The 24,967-nt window shown below is 45.2% G+C and overlaps 6 protein-coding genes across 6 annotated transcripts; 1 reads left to right on the top strand and 5 right to left on the bottom strand.

The window, feature by feature from the left end:
• Positions 1-111: 111 nt before the first annotated feature.
• On the bottom strand, positions 112-4,452 carry V865_006769 (uncharacterized protein; the record flags this gene model as incomplete). The annotated part of the gene is made up of 11 exons (XM_066230526.1): positions 112-144; positions 212-468; positions 574-682; positions 751-868; positions 945-1,106; positions 1,204-2,237; positions 2,310-2,545; positions 2,634-2,758; positions 2,825-3,619; positions 3,702-3,820; positions 3,895-4,452. The coding sequence occupies 11 exons, from the start codon at positions 4,450-4,452 to the stop codon at positions 112-114; spliced, it is 3,546 nt and encodes a 1,181-aa protein (XP_066086623.1).
• A 2,680-nt stretch (positions 4,453-7,132) lies between these two features.
• V865_006768 (uncharacterized protein) lies at positions 7,133-7,720 on the bottom strand (the record flags this gene model as incomplete). Its single annotated transcript, XM_066230525.1, has 1 exon — positions 7,133-7,720. The coding sequence occupies one exon, from the start codon at positions 7,718-7,720 to the stop codon at positions 7,133-7,135; it is 588 nt and encodes a 195-aa protein (XP_066086622.1).
• Positions 7,721-10,074: 2,354 nt separating this feature from the next.
• Positions 10,075-12,904, bottom strand: V865_006767 (uncharacterized protein; the record flags this gene model as incomplete). The annotated part of the gene is made up of 13 exons (XM_066230524.1): positions 10,075-10,172; positions 10,238-10,363; positions 10,431-10,498; positions 10,556-10,601; positions 10,669-10,759; positions 10,821-10,969; positions 11,039-11,101; positions 11,181-11,261; positions 11,329-11,509; positions 11,593-11,771; positions 11,843-11,896; positions 11,974-12,016; positions 12,095-12,904. The coding sequence occupies 13 exons, from the start codon at positions 12,902-12,904 to the stop codon at positions 10,075-10,077; spliced, it is 1,989 nt and encodes a 662-aa protein (XP_066086621.1).
• Positions 12,905-13,537: 633 nt separating this feature from the next.
• On the bottom strand, positions 13,538-19,199 carry V865_006766 (uncharacterized protein; the record flags this gene model as incomplete). Its single annotated transcript, XM_066230523.1, has 12 exons — positions 13,538-15,726; positions 15,782-15,852; positions 15,921-16,093; positions 16,162-16,344; positions 16,405-16,467; positions 16,525-17,101; positions 17,178-17,439; positions 17,515-17,614; positions 17,667-17,818; positions 17,885-18,671; positions 18,745-18,886; positions 18,958-19,199. 12 exons carry the CDS (start codon positions 19,197-19,199, stop codon positions 13,538-13,540), a joined length of 4,941 nt encoding a protein of 1,646 aa, XP_066086620.1.
• Positions 19,200-19,733: 534 nt separating this feature from the next.
• On the top strand, positions 19,734-22,613 carry V865_006765 (uncharacterized protein; the record flags this gene model as incomplete). The annotated part of the gene is made up of 11 exons (XM_066230522.1): positions 19,734-19,802; positions 19,849-20,294; positions 20,405-20,515; positions 20,595-20,833; positions 20,926-21,045; positions 21,141-21,352; positions 21,457-21,513; positions 21,586-21,775; positions 21,856-22,029; positions 22,100-22,292; positions 22,382-22,613. The coding sequence occupies 11 exons, from the start codon at positions 19,734-19,736 to the stop codon at positions 22,611-22,613; spliced, it is 2,043 nt and encodes a 680-aa protein (XP_066086619.1).
• Positions 22,614-22,886: 273 nt separating this feature from the next.
• V865_006764 (chorismate synthase) lies at positions 22,887-24,733 on the bottom strand (the record flags this gene model as incomplete). Its single annotated transcript, XM_066230521.1, has 6 exons — positions 22,887-23,049; positions 23,153-23,311; positions 23,466-23,788; positions 23,979-24,431; positions 24,501-24,578; positions 24,644-24,733. The coding sequence occupies 6 exons, from the start codon at positions 24,731-24,733 to the stop codon at positions 22,887-22,889; spliced, it is 1,266 nt and encodes a 421-aa protein (XP_066086618.1).
• Between the last annotated feature and the right edge of the window lie 234 nt (positions 24,734-24,967).

Genomic DNA, 24,967 nt, shown 5'->3' with positions numbered 1-24,967 from the left:
AATTGATGACTATACACATTTTGACAATACAATTGCTTGAGGATGGAGACCTCATTTGGGGAATGCACACTAATTAACACGCCAAGACGATATCCTCTTTTGCGCCTCAACTTAATTGCACAAGAATCGTCTATTCAGGCAATACTGTATTCCCCACAAGATAATCGTTAGCATCTATCAGATGGTCTGGATAACAACGATGACAACTTACCAGATCCCTACAGAAACTAGGCCAAGAATACATGACTCTCCTCCTTCCCCTTCTTCTTTCGCCTTCGGCGTCTGTCTCGGGATGGTATAAGAACGAATCTCCATTCTCGATAATCAATCTTAACGCTTCTTCATCTCTAACACCCATCGATTTGACTTCTTGGATTTTCTTTTGGAGCAGTTCATCTTCCTGTCGAGCGAGTTCCACTTCCCATCCGAACAGTTCATGGAAGAATCGCAGGTTTGGTTGGATCAAAACTAAAATTCCGATTAAACCACAAAATCATGATCAGCAACAATGACCAATGACGGGAACAAGCGGTAGAGGATTTGTAAGAGAAGAAACCCCAAACCCAGACTAACCATTCAATCTCCTCGCTCTGCACATCATATAAGCATCCATCAATCCCATTCTCTCAAATTGCATCATATAAGCAATAACGATACTTGCACTCCTACTGACTCCAACTCGCTATACCATTCCCACTCAGAATATCAGCATTCCACCAATTTCATGATATGTGGTTACATTCTACTCACACAATGGACAAGTATTACACCACCTTCTCGTCGAGCAGCCTCGATCCACGCGCAAGCACGAGCGATCACAGGTCGCAATGGATCATTACCGTCGTCCCGCACATCAGTCAGGTCAAGCCTACATAAATATCAAGTTATCAGTATTTTTGCCCGGTGACACACAACATATACCGTGGGAGTCAAATCACACTTACACACTGATTTTGCCCTCTCTAGCAGCTTGTGCTAACGTATTACCCTCTCCAATTCCATGATGAGGATCCATCATTTCATTAGGGTTGATCAAGCTCTCTCCGACCGATACCACATGAGTAATACCCAGTGCATGGAGCATCGCAGCGTTTCCTGCATGTTCACTGGATGATCATAAGACAATCAGCAAAACAGCAAATGGGGAGATAACATGGTCAACGGAGGCATTTCATGGTCATGTTTCAAACCATCAAAACTTACAGGTTACCCAGGTATAAGAACGGTAAGATCCTACTAGGGAACCCATCAAACCGTCTATCTTCGAACCACACTTTATGCCTCTCCCGTTTCTCAGCTTCATTATGAATTTGAGATACGTCCAGAAGGTCTTTGGCAACTTCCAATGTCGTTGAGACCGTAGGGGTGGAGCTGTAGATGGGTGTGAGAGGATCTATGCTGGACGATTTGACTTTTTCCTTTACGGAAGCAGAGGAAGCGGAAGTGGGTGTGGGTGGTGCAGAGCTTGCACCAGTCCCAAAAGGTAAGCCGATCGACCAAGATTTCCATCTTGGCGAACCTGTCGCACCCGTCGAGGGAGGAGGACTTCTTATTGGGCTACCTAATTTTCCCTCTTGTGCCGTGGTGTTCGATACGATCTTGAGAGCTTTCGATCTTCTATCGTTTGTCAACCTTTGATCAATCTTCTTCAATAAAGGTCTATCCGAGGGATAGAGGAAGAAAGATCTCTTGGCGGTGATTTGGAGATGTAGGAACGCTTCTGGTAACGAACACGAGAGTGAAGACATAATATAACTTAATACCAAGATTGAAGATTCGGTATATCCATCTTGACAATGTACCAATACTTTTCTCTTCTTCCCTGGACTATCAGGTGGTGTAGTTTTCCCTTCAATCAACTTCCGAAGGAAATAAACTAATTCAACCACTCGATCTGTCATATAGTTGAGATTCCGGATTTGACCAGTGATCGTCCGACATGAACCAGAACATTCCAATGATACGTATTCATGGTCCATTGATGTGCCTTGTGGAGGAGGTTGCGGCCGATCATCAGCAGCAGACGGAGTTGACTTGTTCTCCGAGATAGGTGTACTGGGCATCGATGGCCCAGGCGATAGTAAGTTTCGTAGGGCGATCGTAGCTGGCGAAGCTGTCCAAGAAGGAGCAGGAGTATGATTGATTTCCTGAGGTAATCGGCGTCTGTCGATGTCCACTAAATGTTGGTATGCTGTGGCTAGATGAGCGGTCGATGGCATCTCTGCGCATTCCGAGGCCTAGTCATGGAAACACATGTCAACGCTATGCGTATTCAAATGGTCATCAAAACGATCTTGTGTCCTACTCACCCTCACACAGAGATCAAAAGGTACACTCGCACCTGCCCCATCATCCGCTCCCCCGGGTACATCACAATCGTTTCCTACCCAGAAGCCTTCGACCACTTCCGAGCCTCTAGTCATCGCTCTAGACTCCTTGGCTTCTCGTTCGAATAGGTCAGTTTGGATAGCTTCAGCACATGTATTTCCCTTTGAATCGATATTGACCAAATGAGGGTGTAGCTTTTCAATCTTGGAAAATGGTTCTGGAGGAAAGAATAGAAGTCAATTCAAACCGACTCTTGACCACAGATGGTTATTTGTTGAATGAGCCAGGGAATCAAGGACACTCACCTACTACAACCCAAACACCGTATTTGACAGGTTCAGTCGATCCCTCACCTTCATTTCTACCTTTGACATGTTGATAAAATTCTTGCATCCGGATCTCCCACAAATCCTGTTGAGCCTTTGCGATCCTGAAAATACAGATTCGAAGCTCAGTCCTTCTCTCCATATTCACGAGCGATTTCGATCCGACTTACTGCTCGGCAACTTCCAATATTCCCTGTCCAACTCCATTTTTGGAATACAATACAATATCCGACACAGTCGAATACTTAATTTGTTGGATATTCAAGTTCCTCAAATTAATCTGATTCGGTAATCTTGCATTCCTAAATTTTGCTTTTTTCTGTTGTTCCCTCGGTTTAGAGGGATGAGAATGGGAATGTCTCGGTAGATCAAAACAGTCCGTAACGTGTAGGGCATTGAACAAGATACAAGTCGGTCCTTGATCTTCTTCATCTTCATCTGTAAATCCCTCTTCTTCAGAGGATGATATGTCATGTTCGGAAGGTGTCTCTTCCAAATGGGCATTACCAATTTTGTCTGTACCCAAACAAGGTAAAGGATGATGTGGCTCATCTATACCTTTTGCATGAGCCACAGGTGAAATCCGTTTAGAGTCGCAAGGATGCATCGCAACATCCACGTCCACATCCATCTCGTTTGCATGTTCTTCATCATCGTGGTCATGGTATATTACTTCCTCCTCGATAATGGGTTTATCGAATTGCGGTGATAGTTCGCCAATAGAGGGGGATGTACCCTCCGTCGTTCCGGTAGAATGGTAAGAGTCAGAAGAAGTTGACATGGTTTCGGATCGTTCTCTCGGAGGTGGCATAGTGTAGCTGGGTTGTTGGGTCGTACGGTCTGTATCGGTTCTTTGGGGTTTGGGTCTCTGTGAGTGAGGATGAGCAGGTTCGTCGAGTGGGTGCGGAGGACAGAATAAGAGGCACAATCCTCGGTACGGAGGTGGTTCGAATGGCGGACTATGGCTATTGATGTGAAAGGATTGAACATTCTTAGCTGAGGAGCAAAGGGAATCTGATGATTAACTGATACAGTTACTGTACTAACCCAAAGAAGGCGGCCATGTCCCTCCCCTTCTGACCATCATCACTTATACCATGCAGCCATGGAAACATGACTGAACTGGGTGTATCTATCATCGAATGCCTTTCGACAAGTTGGGATAACTGCGACCACAGAACAAAATAACAGTTCAGCAAAACCCGCACGACACGATGTTCATCAGATCAGGTCGACCCACCTCATCCGCACTGATCAATCTCACGCCATCTCTGACAGGCGTCCGATCCTCCTCGTAACCCCATTTCGGCATCCCCCAAACGAAAGGTCGTCCTTCCTCCGGTGGAGTCGGTAGATGGACTGCCACTTCCTGTTCCGGGGAATGTATGGTCTCACCCAGCATCACGGTATGGGGGTCGCTCTCGGTCCCTTCCTGATCCTGCGAGTCAATATCGATATCCATCTTGTTATCCCCTCCATCACTATTAGTAGGTGAAGAAGATGAAGATGAAGAAGTCTCCCATTCTCCTTTCAGTATCGTATCTTTCACTTCCCTCTTCCTACCTTCCCTCTCATCCGTGTTGATAGTAGGCGGGGGCCGACCGGGATTGATACCCAGCACTGCTTCCGAGCTGCGTGCTCTTTCCATCGCAGCTGGCAGCAAGTGCGTCGGGGTCACCGGTGTAGGAGGTGCAGAGAGTGGAGTGGTAGGTCGAGGAGTGGACGAACGAGATCGCACCATCGAATAATGGGCGACTGGCTGAGGATGGTGTTGTGGTAATGGAAGGACGAGTGACATCGTGTGTGGTCGTCAATTGGTTCACTGCGAAGTCGTGTGATGCGATAAGATATCCTTCTAAAACACAAACAATGAACTTTTTCTTGTTAGCGGATACGAACACTCAATCTCGTTTGATCGACAACTCACCAATCTAACTTGCATACATCTATGTTATCCTTTTCTACTTCTCAAATATCAGGTATCAAGTAGTCAAGCTGACGAATGAATGATATGTCACTTCTAACACCGGTTATGATAGGATTTGGATGCAAAAATACCCGTAGTGGTTATATTATGATTAGGATAGTACGACGTTATATTTGAGAGATGAGGTAGTTGGTTTGAGGTGATGACGAGAGTTTGTAAGGGAGGATTGCGTGATAGTCGGTACGTGATACTGTAATCACGATGCGATGTGTGATGAATGTTGATTCAGACAAGCTATAACTGAAGGCGTTTGGTACTAGGAATCTGTAGAGACAGTGAGCAGGTGTTGGATGTTTATATCTGTACTCGTAAAGAGACTCGTTACCGGATGTTATAAGAAGCTTTACAGTATTGATTGAATAATTGAATGAATGAATGGGTTGATACGATATGTGACGGATTGGCTTGGTACTCCTATACCCTATTCTTGTTCTTACTGAATAGATTACTTCTCTTCTAATCAAGTTGTTTCTGGTTACCGGTACCAAATCGTAGGGAGAGTTAAGAAGTGAAGAGGGAGAGTTGGTAGTGGTTATTGACGGTTTGGACTAGTTTGATGTTGTTTACTTTATGCGAAAGGTGAATACCATAGCCGTACAGTCGTACTTCCTCCCCACTGAAACTGGGGATATATGCTGATGAATCTATCTCCGAAGGGATATGGCGAATGAAAAGTAACGAATGGATATGGAAGAGGTGTGCACGCTGAGCTGAGAGTAGTCACCCAAGTACCAGAGCGATGATACGTAAGATAACGATAGAATGACGATCTGGAGGTTGCAGACTATGTATAGATCTTTAGGTAAATGGTATGGCGAGGGTCTATCGACAGGAGAGTGGAGGGCAGAGACCGATCCAGTTGTAGCAGCTGCTAGCTCAACGATGAGATGGATGAGTGAGTTGTCACGATGCGATGGTGAGGAGTCATAAGACCACTGAGAAGTGCGAGATGGAGAGGAACGTTATAGTTACTGGTCGTTGTGTGCATCCCTTCATTAAGATTACCCTGAAATGAGAGAGATCACCTCACTCGCATTTCCCTATTTACCCCACAGAAGACACACCATCACCATCCTTTGATTAACGCATGGATCTCTGATCAGCAGTCCATCATACACACACACCACACGCTGTCCGGACATCTTCATGCGTGCCCGATCTTACCAGTATTGCCGTCGGAGCAACAGCACAAGGGTCATATGACCCCTTGTCCTTTCATTCCAATTCAGCATACCTATGAGCCTAGGCCATCATGCTAGTCTTTAGTCTCTGCTTTTGCATCATTGCAAATCGCAAGGAACACAGCCCACAAGAGGTTACTACTGTAAGAGGTGAACAAACAAGTCGTTCCTTGAAATTGAGCTGGACCCTGAAAAGCGGGGAGAACTGAGCAAACGGAGATTTTCCCATGCGGAGTACATACGGTTCCTATGTAAAAGGGTAAATGTGGCGATCAGACTGTAGTGTAACACCGTATCATTACATACTACAACTGTACATATCAAATTATCTTTTATCGAATTGATGATTCCTTAACTGGTTATCGGAGACTAGGTGATATTCCATCTACTCCCGTGTAATTGTCTCCTTTTGTTTGCTGTTACTCAATCGAGAAAGAGGACAGTCCTACGGTACCGCTGGGATTATCAGAAGTAAGAAGCACTTCATCCCACTCAGTCCTGTGCACATCCCTAAGTGCACTAACGAACGTTCCATTGGCCAATCGTTCAATATGGAAAGTCGTGCCATGCTCGCCTCTGGAGTGAAAGGGAAGTGTATCACCTTTGGAAATGTTGAAAGTCTTTTCGGGAAATTCACCAACCGAGACACCTGATGGGGCACTAGTGAGAAAGCAACGGTAATTCTCGCGAGTCTTGAAGTCCATTTTACACAATCACTTCCAGCTTTGTTGGTTTCAGAGTTGGTTGGCGGATAGTAGTAATGACCATGCTTAGTGCACTTGGTTTTGTCTGCTCGAACTGCTTCACTGGGACTCACTTTGACCGTCACGTAGGTTTTGTCGAAAGATCTGACATCTTTTAAGGTTTATGTTTGGCCGAAGAAAGAAGGGGGAGGGGTATGTGCACGGATGAGTTATACATTCGCCATAGCGGGAGTTGTAGAGCTACTACAGTGATGTTATATACAGTAAGTCTCCCCCGTAGCTCGAATCTTCTTGCCGTCTTCCAAGCATTCGCGTACAGAAATGTACAAAGGATCCTATAGGCTGGACAAGTCTCGTGCTATCCCCTATATTCGTGCTGCTGCGTGGATCCTTAGTGCACATCGAGTGCTATAATTTGTTCGAGTCCTGCGGTGCTTACACCCATTTGATTTGGCTGTCTATAGCTGCTGCAGGCAACTCAACGACGAAGTGCAATACCAAATCGCCAGGAAGGTGAGGTAACATGTACCTTTCAGCAAGCAACATTCATCACGCCAGTCATACTGTATGCATCTCGAACTTGGCCACACAGCTTTGATGATCAGTCTAGTTGGATTCTCGGTGTTTTGGAGACAACAAGTTCCTCATCGTATCCTTGATAGATCCGCCGCTTCGATCAGTTCGACCAAAAATTTCGGTCTGACCGTGATCGCCAACTCCACCCTCTTGTTGATCATCCCCCACGATGGAAAAAGTATAACAACCTACATCTACTCTTCTAACATCCGAAGTGAGATACCCGTCTTCCCAAGTAGGTATCTGAGGATCATAGATTCCTCGTACCCTCACAGTATCAGGATCATTCTCATTCCTTCCCAACCAGAAAGTGAGACCTCCGTTCGACGCGGTATCGCTCATCGAGCTAAATGGCCTTGGAAACTCCTGACCTATAGAAAGGGTGTAAGTCTTGGGTGGGAAACGACCAACAGATGCACTCGTAGGAATTCTCTCCAAGAATTGAGGGAGCCTTATTAGGCTTGGTGGACGAAAGTAGAATGTACCGTCTTCTGCAATGAATTCGACTTCGGACCGTCTAGCCCATTCGGAAGCTTCCATTCTAACGGTGATATCTGGGCAACGAGATGACGATGCGGATACTGTAGCTCGAACTTGCTCTGATGCTGGTTCTGACATCATACTGAGTTGACTAACTAATTGGTGGCCATATGACTAATTTATCAGCAGATGAGGAATGTGAACGACTACCTCTTGAACAGCCTTGTTATACAGTATAGTATATAGAAGTGAAACAGCCTGTGAGCTACATGCCACTCGAAGTTGAAGCCTTTGACACTCAATAAGAAACTCTGAACGTATCACCACTCCAACATCTTCCTGGATCCTTTGAAGTACAGGTAGCATCATCGCTATTTCAAAAAGGCTTCTTTCGTGGCAACACGCGAACACCATCATCAAATCCTCCTTTCTCCCTCTCCAGCATATTTGAATAAGTTGAATAGCCGATTTCGTGAGAGCTTCTCACGTTTCGATGATTCGCGGATGTCGTCATGAACAAATGACTGTGACTCTCTACCCTTGTCATGTTACCTGGAGGGAGTAAGCCCCTGGGCAATTACCTGGGCAATTCTCTGAGGCAGGTAGGCTGTTGTGATTCATAACGAGGCCTTTGATCCATTCGGTATGTTCATCATGTCAGTCTGCTAAACCATCTGCCATATCACTGACACCGGAAAACGTTCAACAGATATCGCGTCATTATCATCATTCTGATCTTTCCACGGCATATGCCATAGGTGAGTCTCTTCGCTCTCATGAGAATACTACTGAGAGAGAATTCGGCTGGGTGGCTATACAGTACACCCATCATAATTGGGCTAGATCACCATCTTCCCCACCCTGATCATCGCCACCGTTGTTATTTCCGGCAGAGTACTTATACTCCTCAGGGCAATGACTAAAAGTGGCACCGAGATCCTACCCGCCGATAGTCTGAAGGGTGTACTCCCTTACTCAAGTAGCCGGTTTGGCTAGTATATCCGGGAGCCTAACTAGTGACGGTCATGAAGGTTCGGCTTGCATCGAGGTAGGTTGTCCAACCGTCCTGGGACTTTTTCTTTCCTGGCTCAATGGTGATGGGTTATGGAAAGAGCAATCATGGTATGCAGAAGGTAAGCTGAGACATTATCAGGGTCGCACCAGAGATACCGTATTTATAGATCTTTGCTGGTAGATATCCCCAGTCAGACTCTGCAATGCCAGGACGGAACCCAATAGAACTTCTCAATGCCAAAGAGAAATTATAAAAAGGATGGAGAAGAATACTTAAGACAATCAATGAAAGGACAGGATATATTGGGCGACCGTCCTTTAAAACCTATCGAAAAGCTGTGTTGCGTGCTTTCAGAAAGAAGGTCTGATCGGTTCTTTGGGTTGTCTTCTCGCACATCTGCATGTTCTCGACCAATCATTCGCTACCCAGTGTCATCAGTTTTATGACTAGTATGCTTCCATACAGTATCAAAGAATGACTCGAAAATTCGGTGACGATACGGCTACGGCTTCACGAAGTGTGTGCGTTGAGTGTATGAAGCCCCTTCTCATTCGAAGAGTCGTGTTGTGAGAATAACTTTAGACAGACAATTTACAAGCAATCTCATGAACTGAGGGTTATCAAGGGCGACCAACAATTAGACTGATGTATATCTTCATACGTACATTCGTAGGATTCGCACGAATTTTATGACCCGACATGATCGGAGATATACCCGCAGTCGAAAAGTCAGCAAATTAGGCTAGACCAATAGGCAGACTGCAACGGGTCCAAAAACTCACTGGACATGATTAGAAGTTTTATGATTGATGTGTGGAAAGGGGTGTTGTGAGTACGGTATTAAGGCGACGAAGAGAGAGCTTTCTCCTTGTGGAATCAGTTATACTGCACAAAAAGCATTTATGTGTTAGACTACCGCATATCATCTTCTTGTCTCTCAGCTCACATACCTCAACGCTGTGAATGACAACCTTTCGGAGAAGGCAGAGAATACCTTCCTAGATCCCTCCGACCCCTTGTGCTTCTGGCGAAGACCTGCTCACAAGATTATCTTTGTCCCACTCGATTTTTTCGCTCCATTATCCTTTGTAGCCGTTTTGAGCACAAAGAACCTGTGCCTTCTCCAACAGTCGAGATTCTCAGACGAATCTATGTGAGTGCAGTCATTGTTGCGATAGCTCACGAAATTCCATATTTTTCTGGGGGGAGCTCCGCCCGAACATGCATACTCTCTTTGGTGTATATCACCGAGGAGTACTGTAATAGTTCGTCAAATGATCTACTCTGGGAGAAGGACTTTATCATTTTTCCTTGACAAAAGACATGTTACATGCCTTCTCATCTGTCATCAAACATGTATCAAGTTGACCGTCTACACAAGACTGAGCAGGGGTGACTACGTCATGACCATTCCATCAATCTATTCATCATTCAGTGTTAGAGTCCTCTTAGCCTCTTCTAGACACAGAAAGGGAACTTAGTGCCTTTCTTCAGTAGGGACCGAGTCGATGACAACGACTTTCTCCTGCTTAATCTCAACGTGCTGGGCGACTTGAGCTTTACCGGTCTCCATCGCTAACAGTATCCCAGGATCATTGTCAATCTTCGAACACAGCTTTATGAACAGTACCCCTACTCACAATGATATACCTCCGCATTAGCCTTTTCCAAGCTTTCAAGCATCTTCTGTTGACGATGTACGAATATCGATTCTTGAGCAAAGAGAACGTCCATCTGCTCGAGCGATCGACCAGCAGTTTCCGGATCTACATCGGAAGGTCCAAAGTCTTGTCAGCAGCCACCGACCCTGCAGACCTGTGACTATCGACTTACAAAGGAAGTATATCCATGGAATAGCCAGAACGTTAAGCAATGAGAAAAGGAGGAAAGTCCATTCGCCACTACTGAGGTCTCAGCCACCAATATCGCCCATGCCAGCTTCGGATGCTGTAACTCACATGGCATTGAACAAGAACGGAGTAATCTCAGTAACCACACCATTACCTAAAAAGATACTCGTATCAGCTATCTCGTATGCCCCAGAGAGCGGATTGACTGTGAGGTGACTTACCTATAGACCAACCAACTACACTGACTGCACCCCCTTTAGCTCTAACAAACAAGGGGAAGATCTCAGTAGGGTACAACCACGGAACAGTGAGCTGCAAGTATTCAAGCGATCAGCACAATCTTCACAACTGGTCCTTGAAACTCGACACCCACCCATGAAGCACCGAAAGTGGAAGTATAGATAAATGTGAAGGCAACCACTACTGCACCCCATGCGGCTTGTTCTTTACCTTCCGTTCGGACCGCATACCTAGCACCAACTGTACAGAGTGCGAGACATATTGCCATGATAATTGCTCCCCCTAGTACATGGATTCTGGTCAGTTGTCCCCTTTTATTGACTGGTGAGAAGGAACCCTCAATGTACTCACAATACAAGGTGACTCGCCTTCCCACTCTATCCAGAGTAAACACCGCCACAAGCACCGAGAACACTGTGGCACATCAATTTCGCGGAAATCAGTATGTGAGGTTTTTATTAGACTGATTACAATAATGAACAAAAATATTCACTATAGAAAATATTATTCACGCCACTCAACCAGTCAGCCTTATAAGCAGTATAGGATGCAGATTGAAAAACGGTAGGTGCATCTACCGAAGGTCGAAAACATCATCAGTTCATGGAGTAGACTGGGAGTTCCGTCATAGCGCCACTCACAAACGGTAACAACACCAATTCCAGTCAATTCCTGCCAAATCTGCAAGCCAATTACCAACCAGGTTCTTCTTGGTAAATGTAAAGTATTCCCTTTGTCCTTGTTCTTGAACGATCCAAAGATCATCGCTGTGTAGTTGTTTGAAGATTCCATCTTCCTCTCGACATCGACAACTTCCATGATCTGCCACCATCCTAGTCAGCCACGAATCTCACCAGTCGACCTTATGTGGGTAGATACAGTACGAGTTAAAATGCTTGACTCACCGAATACATTTCTTGGTTTACGTCATCATCATCCAGATCCCCATTTTCCGTCCTCAATACCGCCAGAACCTGCCTCGCTTCGTCCTCCCTACCTACTTTCGCTAACCATCTCGGGGATTCGGGGAAGAATGAGAATAGACCTATGAGGATGAGCAGGAATACAAGTTGGAATGCGAGAGCTAAAAAGATACTTTTCTTAGCTGTTGCAGGCTGAAAAAAGGGTTTCTATGTATGCGGGACAGCAGCTTACGGAATCGCCAGATGAACGATTGTGATCGATGGGAAGTATACTTGAGTACGAATTCTATTCAGGCGATGAATCAGTATATCAGCTGTCTAGGCTTACATCTTCCGCATGGTAAATTGGAGAGGCCAGCTTACCCAGCCAATAAGCGAAAGCTAAACCTCCAATATTCAAGAAGAACTACATTATATAATCCACATCAAAATCAGCCATCTTCCATTAATCCATTTTATCTTCATTGCATTTCTCTGTACGCACCTCAAAAGCCAATATTGATCCTCTGGCATTATGATCGGCGACCTCACTACTCCAAACAGGTATGATCGCATTCAAATGTCCGGTTCCAAATCCACTGACTATCCTCGCAAGGCACATCCACGTGAATGACATAGTGGAAGTTTGAAGTGTCGCACCGATGATTCCAATCAGACAACCAAAAATGACAGTTTTCACTCTACCTATCTTATCTCCTAGGTATCCACCTACCAGACCACCAATCATTGATCCAAGGTAATAGATAGCTACTATTCCTCCTATCGCTGCTGAATCCCTCTGACTCTGAGGTGAGGAATTGACACCCATAAGTTCTTTGAATTGGGTATTGATGACTACACCAGACATGACACCTTGATCGTAGCCGTAGAACAAAATTGCCAAACCGCCTATAGCCTGGATGGCATACATCATTTTCTTACCCTTCAAAGGAATTTGGAGGGCGCTATTGTATCCTCCAGGAAAGTATTTGGCCCATTTGACTTTCTCAGGAGGAGGCAGGAAGGGAACAAAGACCAGTCTACCTAATACATCGTGGGTCGGGCCGACGGTAGCGAATGATGCTGGAGGTGGCATGGGAGTGAGTGCACGCTCGATAGAGTTGATAGTTTCGGTAGAAGCCTTGATCTTATGTGGTTCAACGGTGCTTGAAGTTGGTTTGAGGGTGGAGGTGGTAGACAGGAGAGAGATAGAGGATATCTTGGATCTTAAAGACTGTTTCGATTTAGGTAAGTCATCTGGAGAGATGGTGAGAGATCGCCGAAAAGCGAGGGATTTATCGTTAGATGGTCCCATGGTGTGTCTTTGTGTCTACTACAGGATAGCTCAACGTATGTAAGTTGTTCCCAAAAATACACCGTCTTCGACTCCTATCTTCTGATCTTATATGTCGTTACAGGAATCTGGTATACACAATGTCCACACAACACTCCTGTGACAGTAGACGGCCAGCAGATGTCCTACTGCGCTCTCAGACCCAAACATGACATTCCTCTTTGATGTCTCATAGACTGATTTGCATGCCTCCGAAGTCTACAGCACAATCCATTCTCATCATTGCATATGGGTGGCATAAGATATGTACAAGTCTTAGGTGTGCTTGTGCCAGAGAGAGACTTGGTCAGAAACACAATGATGCAAAAAACCTCCAACTCATTCCGTCCCCGGACCAATGTAATTTCAGCCACTTTCACTCGATAGCTTGTTCAAGTACTGCACATGACATTGCACTCCCTGTAGAGTATTGCATGTATACACGAATGCAACTACAACCATGTCATGCTATACAATACAATCACTGCATACATCCAACTCGATTAAGGGAAAGGAACATACAACCCAATTAATCTAACATACCAAATGACAAATGACATATCCCAGCCACGCAGGTAATCTGACAAAACACTTTTTGATTCCTTTACACACACATTAACCCATCAATCTGTAAACATCCGCAACACCGTACAAGCTCCCACAGACGACGTTCAACCTTTCATCCGCTCCCTCTCCTTTTTCACTGCTAACCAAACCATCTAGAACAGTCCTCAAACCTTCCAATCCTTTCCCACCAAATTTCACCTGTCCTTTTCCACCCACCATCTTCTTCGTCACCTCGTATAATTGTTCCAAGGGGACAGGTTTTACCCAAGGCATACCTTCAATAGGTGTACTAAACTCCATCAAAATCACTTCGACATCCTCTTCCATCCCTAAAAGTGGTTTCAGTACCGATTCAGGTGATTTACCTGGACTAGCCGAAAGACTGATGATATATCTCTTTTTCACCTTGTTGTGTTTCTCAAATTCTAAAGAATCGATATACTTCCTAAGAGAAGTTGAAGAATCTTGGTTATGAGCCCCATCCACCAACAATGGTGTTCGACCTCGATAGTTCAACCAACTACATCTACCTTCCCATTCAGTCCTTTTCACCCCGAACTGAATCGCCTGATCTGATAATCCAGCTAATTTCGGTTGGATACCCAATGGCCGTTGGTCGGTTCTGAGGGTATGCAAGATTGATATTGCCAATGAGAGATTATCTAATTGATGTTCACCACCTAATTGCAGTTCAGTTTCGATACCTCTTTTTCGACTATCTGTAAATGGGTATTCGGTCCTGATTAATCTCGGTGAAGGTCTAACAAATGGTTGAAGTGATACCGGTGGAACGTTGCGGGGTATCTCGAGAGCCTTGGAAGCTTGAATAACTCTAGCTCTCTTTGATGCAGATACCTTTTGAGCTGCATTGATGGCGTCCAGATCGGGCTGAGGTGAAACAACCAGGATTCCACCGTGAGGTACGATCTGTGATTTCTCCAAAGCGATGTCGTGAATCGTATTTCCCAAGAAAGAAGTATGATCTAATCCTACGCTAGTCAGACCAGCGATCAATTTGATCTCATCTGGTATGACGTTGGTAGCATCTCGAGCCCCACCCATACCACATTCAATGATCATGACATCTAAAGGCGGTTGCATGCTGTTGAGAATGTGGTAAGCGACGGCTGTGGCAATTTCGAACGTGGTAGCTTGAAGGTTGTATTGCATATTGATACTTTCGATAGTTCGAATAGCATCATTATAAGCCTGTCGAGAGGGTGGGTGACCATTGATGCGAATCGCATCCCTTGGTTCTATCAGATGTGGGGAGTTGTATCGACCAACGTTCATACCAGCTGCCATCAAGGACGATTCCAAGATCGCCGAGACAGATCCTTTCCCATTGGTACCAGCTAGGTGAATTGCTGGTACACCAAGAGGTCGGAGGCAGTTCATCAAATTCTGCATCCTTTGAAGACCGAGATCAATCTTGCCTACGCCGTTGGACGATGATCCATTGGAAGACTGCTGATGTCCCTGCTGAGTCGAACCTGGTTGTAATGACGGACCACCATGCGATGATGCTGGTAGATAGGATCCATTACCCGATTGAGAGGTAGCGGCATGATTTCTCGAGTGTGCTAGCTGAAGCGGCGGTACCGCATATCCGCGGGATGAAGGCATATGGTAACCGTTTGAAATAGGAAGCGGTGGTGGGTGATCGGTCAGACTGGATCGCCGGGTATCTGGCAAAGGAGGATAGTTAGGCACATGATATCCTCGATCATACGCAGGTAGCTGACAATCATAGGAATCTCGAGAGTTGTACGGGATGACTGGCGGATAAGGCTGCTGGTGATGATACACGGTCGGAGCGGGGTGGTGGATCGATGAAGAGGTTGGACCGTAATAATCACTCATGTACGGAGCTGGCGGGTGTACAGGATGTACCCGGTGAAGGGAGTGAGATGCGCGAGGGGGATGTATCTGGATCGATGGGTGATAAGCCGCTTGAGGAGCTTCGCACAGAATCACACGCGAAGATGTGCTACTCTGCGGGTTGAGCATCTGCTCTACACGAAGTGGTGCAGAGTGTATGACAGGGTTGGAATGATACGTCCCAGGATGCCTGTTCGCTTGAAGTGCTTGAGAAGAGGGTGAGACAGTCCTAGCAGGCCGAGAAGGGGTCTGCTGTGGCCTTGCGATCGGTGGAGGCGGTAGAGCGGTGGCCGCCATTGGCGTACTGGTCGTCGAAGAATGTTCAGACGTTTTTCGAGTATGGGTATGAACTCGCGCTACGCACCGGGCAATCAGCGTTGGCTTGCATCAAATCATAGTGGTAACACTCACCGTACTCATTCTTTGTCTTCACTTGAGCAGGCCTGAAGTCAATGCTTGTCCAAGGATAGATACCGGTTTGTCTACACGACAGAGGTTACTAATCAGCAAGGTTGACATATCAACAGGTGAAGAATGAGAATTTACTCACCCCGCATCATCCTTGACCAAAATCTCCTGCGTTTCCTCCCTGATCTCCACAAGCTCCAGCTCCAGCGACGCTCCGCCTCTAAGCTTGATTTTGATTTTTGACCCGGTTGGAAGGGCCATAACCTTTCTCATGAAATTATCAGCTTTCTTAGCTTCTAATTGGGCTTTCATGTCCTACAATGGAAATCCCAACTGATCAGCTCCGTTTGTTGTCGTTCGGTGATAGCTGGAAGTGAACTCACAGGATTATGTTGAGGACAAAGTAAATCAACTTTGATGTCTCTTTCTGTGGGTATCGGTTGTCCAGGAGGTAATGATTCTTCTCCTTCTAAAGGAAAACTGGGAATCTCCACCTCCCATATGTTGAATGCGATATCTTCATGGGATTTGGCGCATGAGACATGATATGCCCTTGGACATTTGCCCTGCGACGAATGGTCAACATTAGCTTGAAACCATGTGTTTCGGTTTATAAATTGACTTACTTTGGTACATTGTATTTTAGCACCAGATTTAGCCAGACGTTTATCTCCACATGCAGCGCATTTCTGTACGCAAATTGATTGTCAGCTACGTGCCGCAGACTTATGTGTCACAAAGCTCACCAAGCTCCATCTCGCAGATTCTATATTCTCCAAACCCACCACACATGTCACCAGCTTCCCATGAACTTCCCTATCCTCTATGCCTACTCCAGGCATCGCAAGAGCGCATGAATGATGTACCTTGATCTCCGCTTTGCGGGGCTTCCAGATATTCTTGATGTGTTCCGTGGGATCAAGAACAAGTAATAATCCTGCTTTATCCAGCGAAGGACAAAACAGACATGGGTAGATTGGGTTATCTTGAACGATAGCCGGTTTCATTTTTGGTCGATTAGGTGATAGGTCGATGACAGATTTGGGTCGTTTCTTCCTCATGACTGGTATTTTAGTTTCATGGTTCGCCGCTTCTTCGTCTTGCACATCCACTTCAAGAGATTGATCACCTTCGCCATCTGCAATCTCAATCTCCGTTCCTCGCTTGACCCTTTTTCGGGGAGTGGTTCCAGACTGTTCGGTAGCAGCTCTTTTACGAGGTTTCTTATTCTGTCTTTCTTCTGCAATAGCATCTAGTAATTCTTGTTCGCCATTCAATCGTTTCTCCTCTTTGGCTATCATCTCATCAACATCGATATGTACACTAGACATGTTCATGACCAGATTAGCAAACATGGATCATTTGAAGATCGCAATGAGAGAAACGGTAGCTGACTTACCTATGAGTGACACACTGGCAAGCTTTCGCTCTTCTGCCTAATTCTACCCAGCTATCTAAAGCGAAATTTACACTTTCTGCGCAGTTGAAACCCAGATTGAATCCGGCATGATACCCTCGAGGATAGGTTATAACAAATTCTCCTTGCTGATGAGCCAGCATGTTAACACGAACACCATCATTGGCCAACCGGTGCGGTGAGACTGCGAAAGCTTTATGACGAAGATACTGGTCGCAGTGTCTTGATTCCTCCGGGAAGTAGCCTACAGAATTTGGCCGACCAGTAAGTACAACGATGTCCTCTTTCACAGTGGAAAGAAGAGAGACAGGTCACTCACCTTGCAAGACACGCTCAAACTTCTCAGCTTGCAATTGAGGGACAGCATACCAATATTTCGGAGCTCCGAAGTGTATGTAATTGATAGAGAAGAGGTCCATCTACTCCCTATGCGTCAGCGTGAAATCCAATCAATCGGAGGATTTAGCTTACATCTTCAACATGCCAAGCGAAGGATGCACCCCACATTCCAAAGTACAGATACGGCGAGTTGACACCTGGTAGATGTCTTAAATCCCATCGATTCAGCAGATTGGGCAGATGAGCGACGTTCCATGGTGTCTTATCATCAACAAAGAGGGATCCTGATGAATGCGACACAGTCAAATCTCAGCCACTCGGTGCAGAGTATGGGATGATAGGTCACTCACCTTCCATATCAGCACCATACCAGCTCGGTTCACCCAAGGACAAATTCTTCCATAAATGCCTTTCCAGCGCGTCACAAGCTTCTGAAGTGTAATCTTCAGGTTTGGTGTCTTTAGGTAACCAGTCTTCGGAAGGATTGAACGATTTATACCACGGTTCTACTTGATCTTCCGGGTCCGACGACTCGGCTTTGGGGGTAGTAGGATTCGTAGGTTCTGGCGAAGAGTGAGCAGAGTTACTAGATGACGGATCTAGGGGTGGAACAGCCGTCGAAGGATCATGATCAATATCCTTCTCATTGAATCCCACATCCTCATCCTCCTTGTGAGCTCCTTCCTTGGCTTTTTGAGCATGGGCTCCAGCAGCTTCGGCAACAGCAGCTTCTGCTTTCCTAGCTTTCCTCTGAGCCAACTTCTTCCTCTTTTCTTCCTTTTCCTTCTTCAATTCCTCATTCCTCTTCGCTCTCCATTCTATAGCCTCCTTTGAATCTCTATTCAAAGTCTTTCCGATGTCCCTAGGTCCAATACCAGCATATTTCTTTTCGTTGGATTTATTAAACCATTCTTTTATCGACAATGGTCTATTCTTATTTTTAGGTACGTTGGCAATCCTGAACAATCCTGACGAACCAAGAAAATTCTGCTGAATAGGTGTCCTAATCTTTTGATCCGCCAAGGCATTCTTAGGTATAGGCGGTAAAGATTTGGTCCATTCTTCAGGTGGTATGATCTTGACGATACCGGAGTATTGTCCCCAAGCTGTTGTAGCTGTTGCATATGCTTCAAAGTCCTATCATCAAACCATCGTGATCAGTCTCATACCATCTGAGATCGTCGAGTGCAATGTAGCTGTCTGTACTTACCTGAAATTCTTCCATGGTAGGTTTGAATACTGGTATACCCCTCAAAGCTTGAGGATCATCTTCAGGAGATAGCAACCCATCTCCTATATTAGGTAGATTACGAGCTATAGCAGCTTGGTTTGGATTATTGGTTGTCGGATAACTACATAGTCAGTATCAGTCACTGTGTGTATACACATGGAGCTGGTCGACGATGGATGATTATGCACTCACAAATGATCAGGTTGTATATATCTTATCGGTTCCTTCACTCCAGACTGCACCTCCACCTTTGGTACAGTTCCTCCATTCATCGATACATCTGAAGTACGCGTTCTCCGACGAGTCGAGGGTCCAGCTTCCGCCTGGAGTGTTGGGGGTGTTGGCTGAGGCTGCTTGGTGGGTGTCGACTGCTGTGGAGGTGCGGGTCGAGGCGGTAGGTCCACGACTATCTGTTCACCTATTTCCTCCGACATGTTGTTGTTGTATTGTTTTGACAAAGAACTGAGATGGAGTTACGTTTTTGTGATTTGTCTTGGTGATATCAATCAAAAATGAAAGTTGGTATTCTTGTGCGATCAGCCAGGTTTCAATGTGACACTGCTCGTCCACTGAAGGATGGAGAGAAGAAAGGAATGGAATGTGTCCAGGGATAGGAAGAAGAATGGAATGAGGTTTATGGTAGATGGGCGGCAAAGGTTATATACAAGTTACCAACCGTTGGAGTCAGAGTTAGTTGCCACACGTGGTCTCCACATGGATTTCGATGTCAATCTCCATGATGGTGGCACTTGGGCATGGATCGTCTGTTGTCTCAAATCCTCATCAATCATCAGTCAGTCCATCAATCCATCATCCCATCAATTTAGCTGCAGCGTATAGGAATGACAGAAACATTGACATGGCTGAAAAGAGGTTCAGCGGGTGTATCTCATCATGCATGTCTCCTCCACACATGTTAGATTCTAATTTTATTCGCTTGTGCACACCACTCTCATATATCCCTTACCATGCTCGGAGCTTTCTTGGTCCAACGGATGTTCCCCCGATCACAGATCCCTTTCAACTTAGACGCGTTCGTGAGTATAGGTACTAACACTCACAGATCACTCAACAGGCAATCAGTTCTTCATCTCAGAGCTGTCTCAACAACGACAAAAATTTCTCTCGGCCCAAGTCGCATTAGAGAACACATCGAGTAGTCAACCTGTCTGCACAGACATTGTGGAACACGAAGATTCTGCAGCGCAGACTGAAGTGGCAAGAAATCTTTACAAACATCAAGAAGAGGCCATCCAAGCTTGCCTTGGTGCATTTCGCGATGGTTTGACTAGAGTCGCTGTTCAATTGCCCACAGGGAGTGGGAAAACATTCGAATTCGCCAATCTGATTCCATTAGTGCATCAACAGCAGGATCGTATCGAAGTATGGTGTCGGCGCCGGACAGTGATATTGGTCGATGGAATTGAGCTACTAGACCAAGCTGAAAAGGAGATCAAGCAAGTTCTGGGTAAAGATTGGTCAGTCGATGTCGAGCAGGGGTTCAGGATGAGTTCTGGTACATCTGATATGTGAGTTTCTCTCCGTCTCATATAACTTATACCATCCTGCTCTTCACAAAGAAGCTACTTTCAAATCTCATGATCACCCAGAAACACGTTTAATGATTTGCTATATATAGTACGATAGCGACGATACAGAGTTTGAGCAAATCCAATAGGTTATCAAAATATGATCCATCCGAATTCAGACTTATCGTCGTTGATGAATCTCATCATTCTGCTTCAGTGTCGTGAGTCTGTCTTTATATCATACAGCACAGTGAGTAACACAATATGACTTGAATCTGATTTGCTGCAACTATCTTTCAGATGGCTTAAGCTACTCCATTATTTCAATCGAGAGATCGATCTACCAGCCCGCATCGAGCCATACACCCTTGAACACCCATCCGCCAAAGTACCGATAGTAGGGTTCTCAGCTACACTCGCCCGACATGATGGATTATCTCTACTGCCCGTATATCAGAAACTCGTATATCATCAGGACATAAGCTATATGCTAGAGAATGGTATACTATCTCCTTATGTCGAGATGACAGTCAAGCAACGTTGAATTTGGACAGCGTGAAGAAGAAGAAGAATGAAAAGGAAGAAGGAAGAAAGCGAAAGAGTAGAAAGGGAAAACAAGACCATAACAAAGAGGAAGAACGCAGTCACGATATCGATAAACATGATGATTTCAGTCCCACCGCCTTGGCAAGAGAAGTCAATACTCACGAAGTCAATCAACTGGTTGTGAGGACGTGGTTAGAAAAGTGCCGTGAGTATACAGTACCCGCCATCTCTTACATATCGTATTACTCGACAGGATATGTACCTGAAAATGACAGCCTGGTTATTCAATTAATGATATAGCTATGAGGAGATCAACATTGGCATTTTGCGTCAATCGTCAACACATCGAAGATCTCGTACAAGCATTCAAAGATGAAGGTGTAGATGCAAGAGAGATATCTGGGTATACGAAATTGGAAGAACGTAAAAAGCTTGTCGAGGATTTTAGGAAAGGTGTATTCCCTGTTTTGGTCAATTGCAGACTTATGACCGAGGGTACGAATATTCCTGAAGTGAGTGTTTCAGCCTCTGCTCAGATCCCAATCATGGTACAATATATACCTGGTTGGTAAACCAGGAATAGTAGGGCTTATACTTCTGTCTGTGTATTCGACAGATCGATTGTATATTGGTGGTCTGTCCAACACAAAGCAGACCCTTGCTAGTACAGATGGTAAGTTTTAAACTTGTCTATGGATTGAGGAAAGCAGCTGTTTGACAAAGTTATTCCGTGGCGCATTCATAGGTAGGAAGGGGTCTTCGACTATCCCCTCATACGAACAAGGTAAACTGTCTTATCCTTTATCTTGCCGATGTCAACCGAGGAACAACAGCAAATTCGATGTACGTTTTACCAACACTTGGCGGTATCATACTTCAAGATAGATCCACCAAGATTCCGATTCATACGCTGAGCCTTTCAAACCCCGAAGCACGTACGTATAATATCATCAACTTTAAACTGCAGATTTCGTATGTATGTGGACCGATGAAAGGGATTGACGCTGCACTGTAGCATATAAGAAGAACACAGATTACGACGCCGACTCTTTTGACGTCTCCTACCTAACCGAAGACGTGAACAAGAGAGGTCTGTTTAACATCGAACGAAGTTCAGCCAAGGTCCCTTACGTTACCAAAAATGCTTGGATCGAATGTAGTGATCGAGAATATGTTTTATCTGTATTTAGTGAGTCAGAAACAAGAGTCACCCTAAATTCATTAGCTTTCGCTGACATCTGAATATACTGACATTGTAGAACACGGCAAAATCATTATTGAGCGATTGATCCGATCAAAAGTACAATACAGGGTATACTGCAAACCTGCCTCTGCCTCACATGAAGTCGATGGGGATTGGGATGTAGTAGGACATGTTGACACTCTAGAAGACGCTTTCAAATTAGGTGACAAGATCGCGTTGGACGTATTTGGAGAAGAGATATATCCTCAGTAAGTTCATTTGCCAAGCAAAGCCTAAATGTACCATCAGCTTATTATTGTATGTCACTCGATTTGTGAAATACTTTATGGTATGATAGGTCGTCGAAATCTGCCAAATGGAGATCCAATCGAGCTTCTATCCCAGCAATTAAGCGATACTTATTCTCGAAGTTCATCAGGACAAGAGATAAATCCGAGGAAGATATCAGAAAGATCATAGTTGATACGGGTGATGGTCAGAAAATCGGAGTAGGAAGATTGACATCTGGAGATATTGCTGATTTGATCGAGATATCAAATTTCCCAACAATTCGGAAGGTCAGTTATTGATTCGCAATCTCGTGTATTGTATATCGCAGGCTGATGGGAGATACTGCATATATCAGGAGATAAATGATCACTAGGTGTCTCTTTAGATCACTTGTCAGGTTTTCGTTCATACCTGTTTTATCCATGTAGTGACCATGGATACCATCAGACAGTATCATTTTGATGAATGCACAATTGGGAGTAGAAAAAGGTGCATGTCGAGCGATATAGCCAAATGCAATCTATTTATCCTCATTCTACAAAGATAGCATCATCTAAAGGAGCCTATCTGTTCTATTCCTCACCAACTTTCTGATTTTGCACTTCACCCACATCTTTACCATTCACGACGGCTTGAACCGTTGATTTACCGGGAAGGACCATGGTAGGTGGTAGATGAGTGAGGGCAGGAAGGAGGGAGGCAGCCGATTTCCTGGCATCTTGTTGGAGGACCATACTACATTGACGTACCATCAAGTCAGTCATGTGCTACTGCCATAGGCGGTATGGCGCAGGTCTTGGATGCTGAGAGAGGGGATGGGACGACAGATATGACTCACTCCATGATGACGATGGCAGCCATAGTTTCAACGATAGGAACGGCTCTAGGAACCACACAAGGGTCATGTCTACCTTTGGCAGCTAAGACACCAGCTGATCCATCGTATCGTGCTGTGGGTTGTTCTTGAGCGATGGTGGCAGGGGGTTTGAAGCCAACTCTGCATGAAGAGATGAGATATCATCAGCGAAGACATTAACAAAATGCACTTATGGGTGTGAAGACAGAATGTGAGAAGGATAAGAAATGACGTTTGTGGGACATGTTTTCATTCATTTGAATGAACATCGTAAGAAAGGAAGAAATCAACCCACCTGAAGTAGATATCTTCACCATTCGAAATCCCACCTTGAATACCTCCCGACCAATTCGTAGAGGTCCTCAATGTCTTTTCTCCCGTTCGTTCATCCACACCTTCAATGAACGGATCATTATGTATCGATCCTGGGAAAGTGGTTCCTCTGAGACCTGATCCGATCTCGAACGATTTGGTAGATGGAATGGACAACATTGCGTGTGCCAAGACGGCTTCTAGCTTGTCGAATGCTGGTTCTCCTAGACCGGCGGGTGTGTTTCGGATTACACAGGTTATTGATCCTCCGAGGGAATCATCTTTGGCTTTGGCGGCTCGGATGGTCTGAAGCAATATCAGTGTTAGTACAGGTATTGTGATTTTTCACAGTAGATAATATAGAAGTATACGGATGGGATGAACGAGGAAGTTTGTATACAGCGAATAATCTTGTTCGTATAAGATAGAGAAACGACAATAATTTCCAAACGAAAGAAAGAATGTCAAAGAACAATAATCTGCATTATGCACTCACCTCCTCCATCTTCTGACTGGTCGCCTTGTGAGGACACCTAGTGATCTCCTTATCCACCTCTTCCCTTCTAACCGACTTGACGAAATCCATATATTCTTTACCTAACACTTCATCTTCTTCTTCAGCGAAGGGCAGAGCGACTTTGCCTACGGAAGCAACGAAAGCTACGATCTCCACACCAAATGCTTCTTTGAGGTACTTCTCGGCGATAGCACCCGCAGCTACTCGACCGATAGTCTCCCTCGCTGACGCTCTACCACCACCCGAAGAAGCTTTCAGACCGTATTTGGCCAAGTAGGTGTAATCCGCATGAGAAGGTCGAGGGTACAGGTCGGTCTCGGCATAATCATGTGGTCGTTGATCTTTGTTCTGAACCAAGAGACCAATAGGTGTTCCTAGGGTTACACCATGTTCTGTACCGGATTGTAAGTGGACGGTGTCGAATTCAGATCGCTAAACAGGAATTTCAGGCAGTGAGCTTGTCTCCCATCACGGGAGGTTTACGAGGGGACAATATCTCACGGCAGTGGTGATATCACTCTGACCTGGCCTTCTTCTAGAAAGCTGTACTTGGATGTCCTCTTCTGTCAATCTAAGTCCCTACATCATGCAAGTTGAATGGATTAGCACAGACCGACTGGAAAGCCACTCAGACGGCCACTTACAGGAGGTACACCGTCGACAATACAACCGACTGATTTGCAGTGGGATTCACCGTAGGTGTGTACACGATAGTTGTTGCCGAAAGATGACATTTTGCTTGGTGATGATGATGACCAAGAAGAAGAAGAATAGATATCGATGACTGCACCGGATGATGTAGGGATTTGAGATTACAGACTTTTTTTCCATTATGAACGGTATTGACTCAGAAGAAGAGAGGGGTCCGTGCCTAGATCGATCACAGCTTATACAACAGAAACATTTGATCCCGTCGCTCCTCGTTAGGATGGTCACACTCACTTCAACTTCATCGCTTTGACTGTCAC

The sequence above is a fragment of the Kwoniella europaea genome, chromosome 2, assembly GCF_036810445.1.
Source record: "Kwoniella europaea PYCC6329 chromosome 2, complete sequence".
NCBI classification, from domain to species: domain Eukaryota; kingdom Fungi; phylum Basidiomycota; class Tremellomycetes; order Tremellales; family Cryptococcaceae; genus Kwoniella; species Kwoniella europaea.
This window is presented reverse-complemented; position numbering and strand designations above follow the sequence as displayed.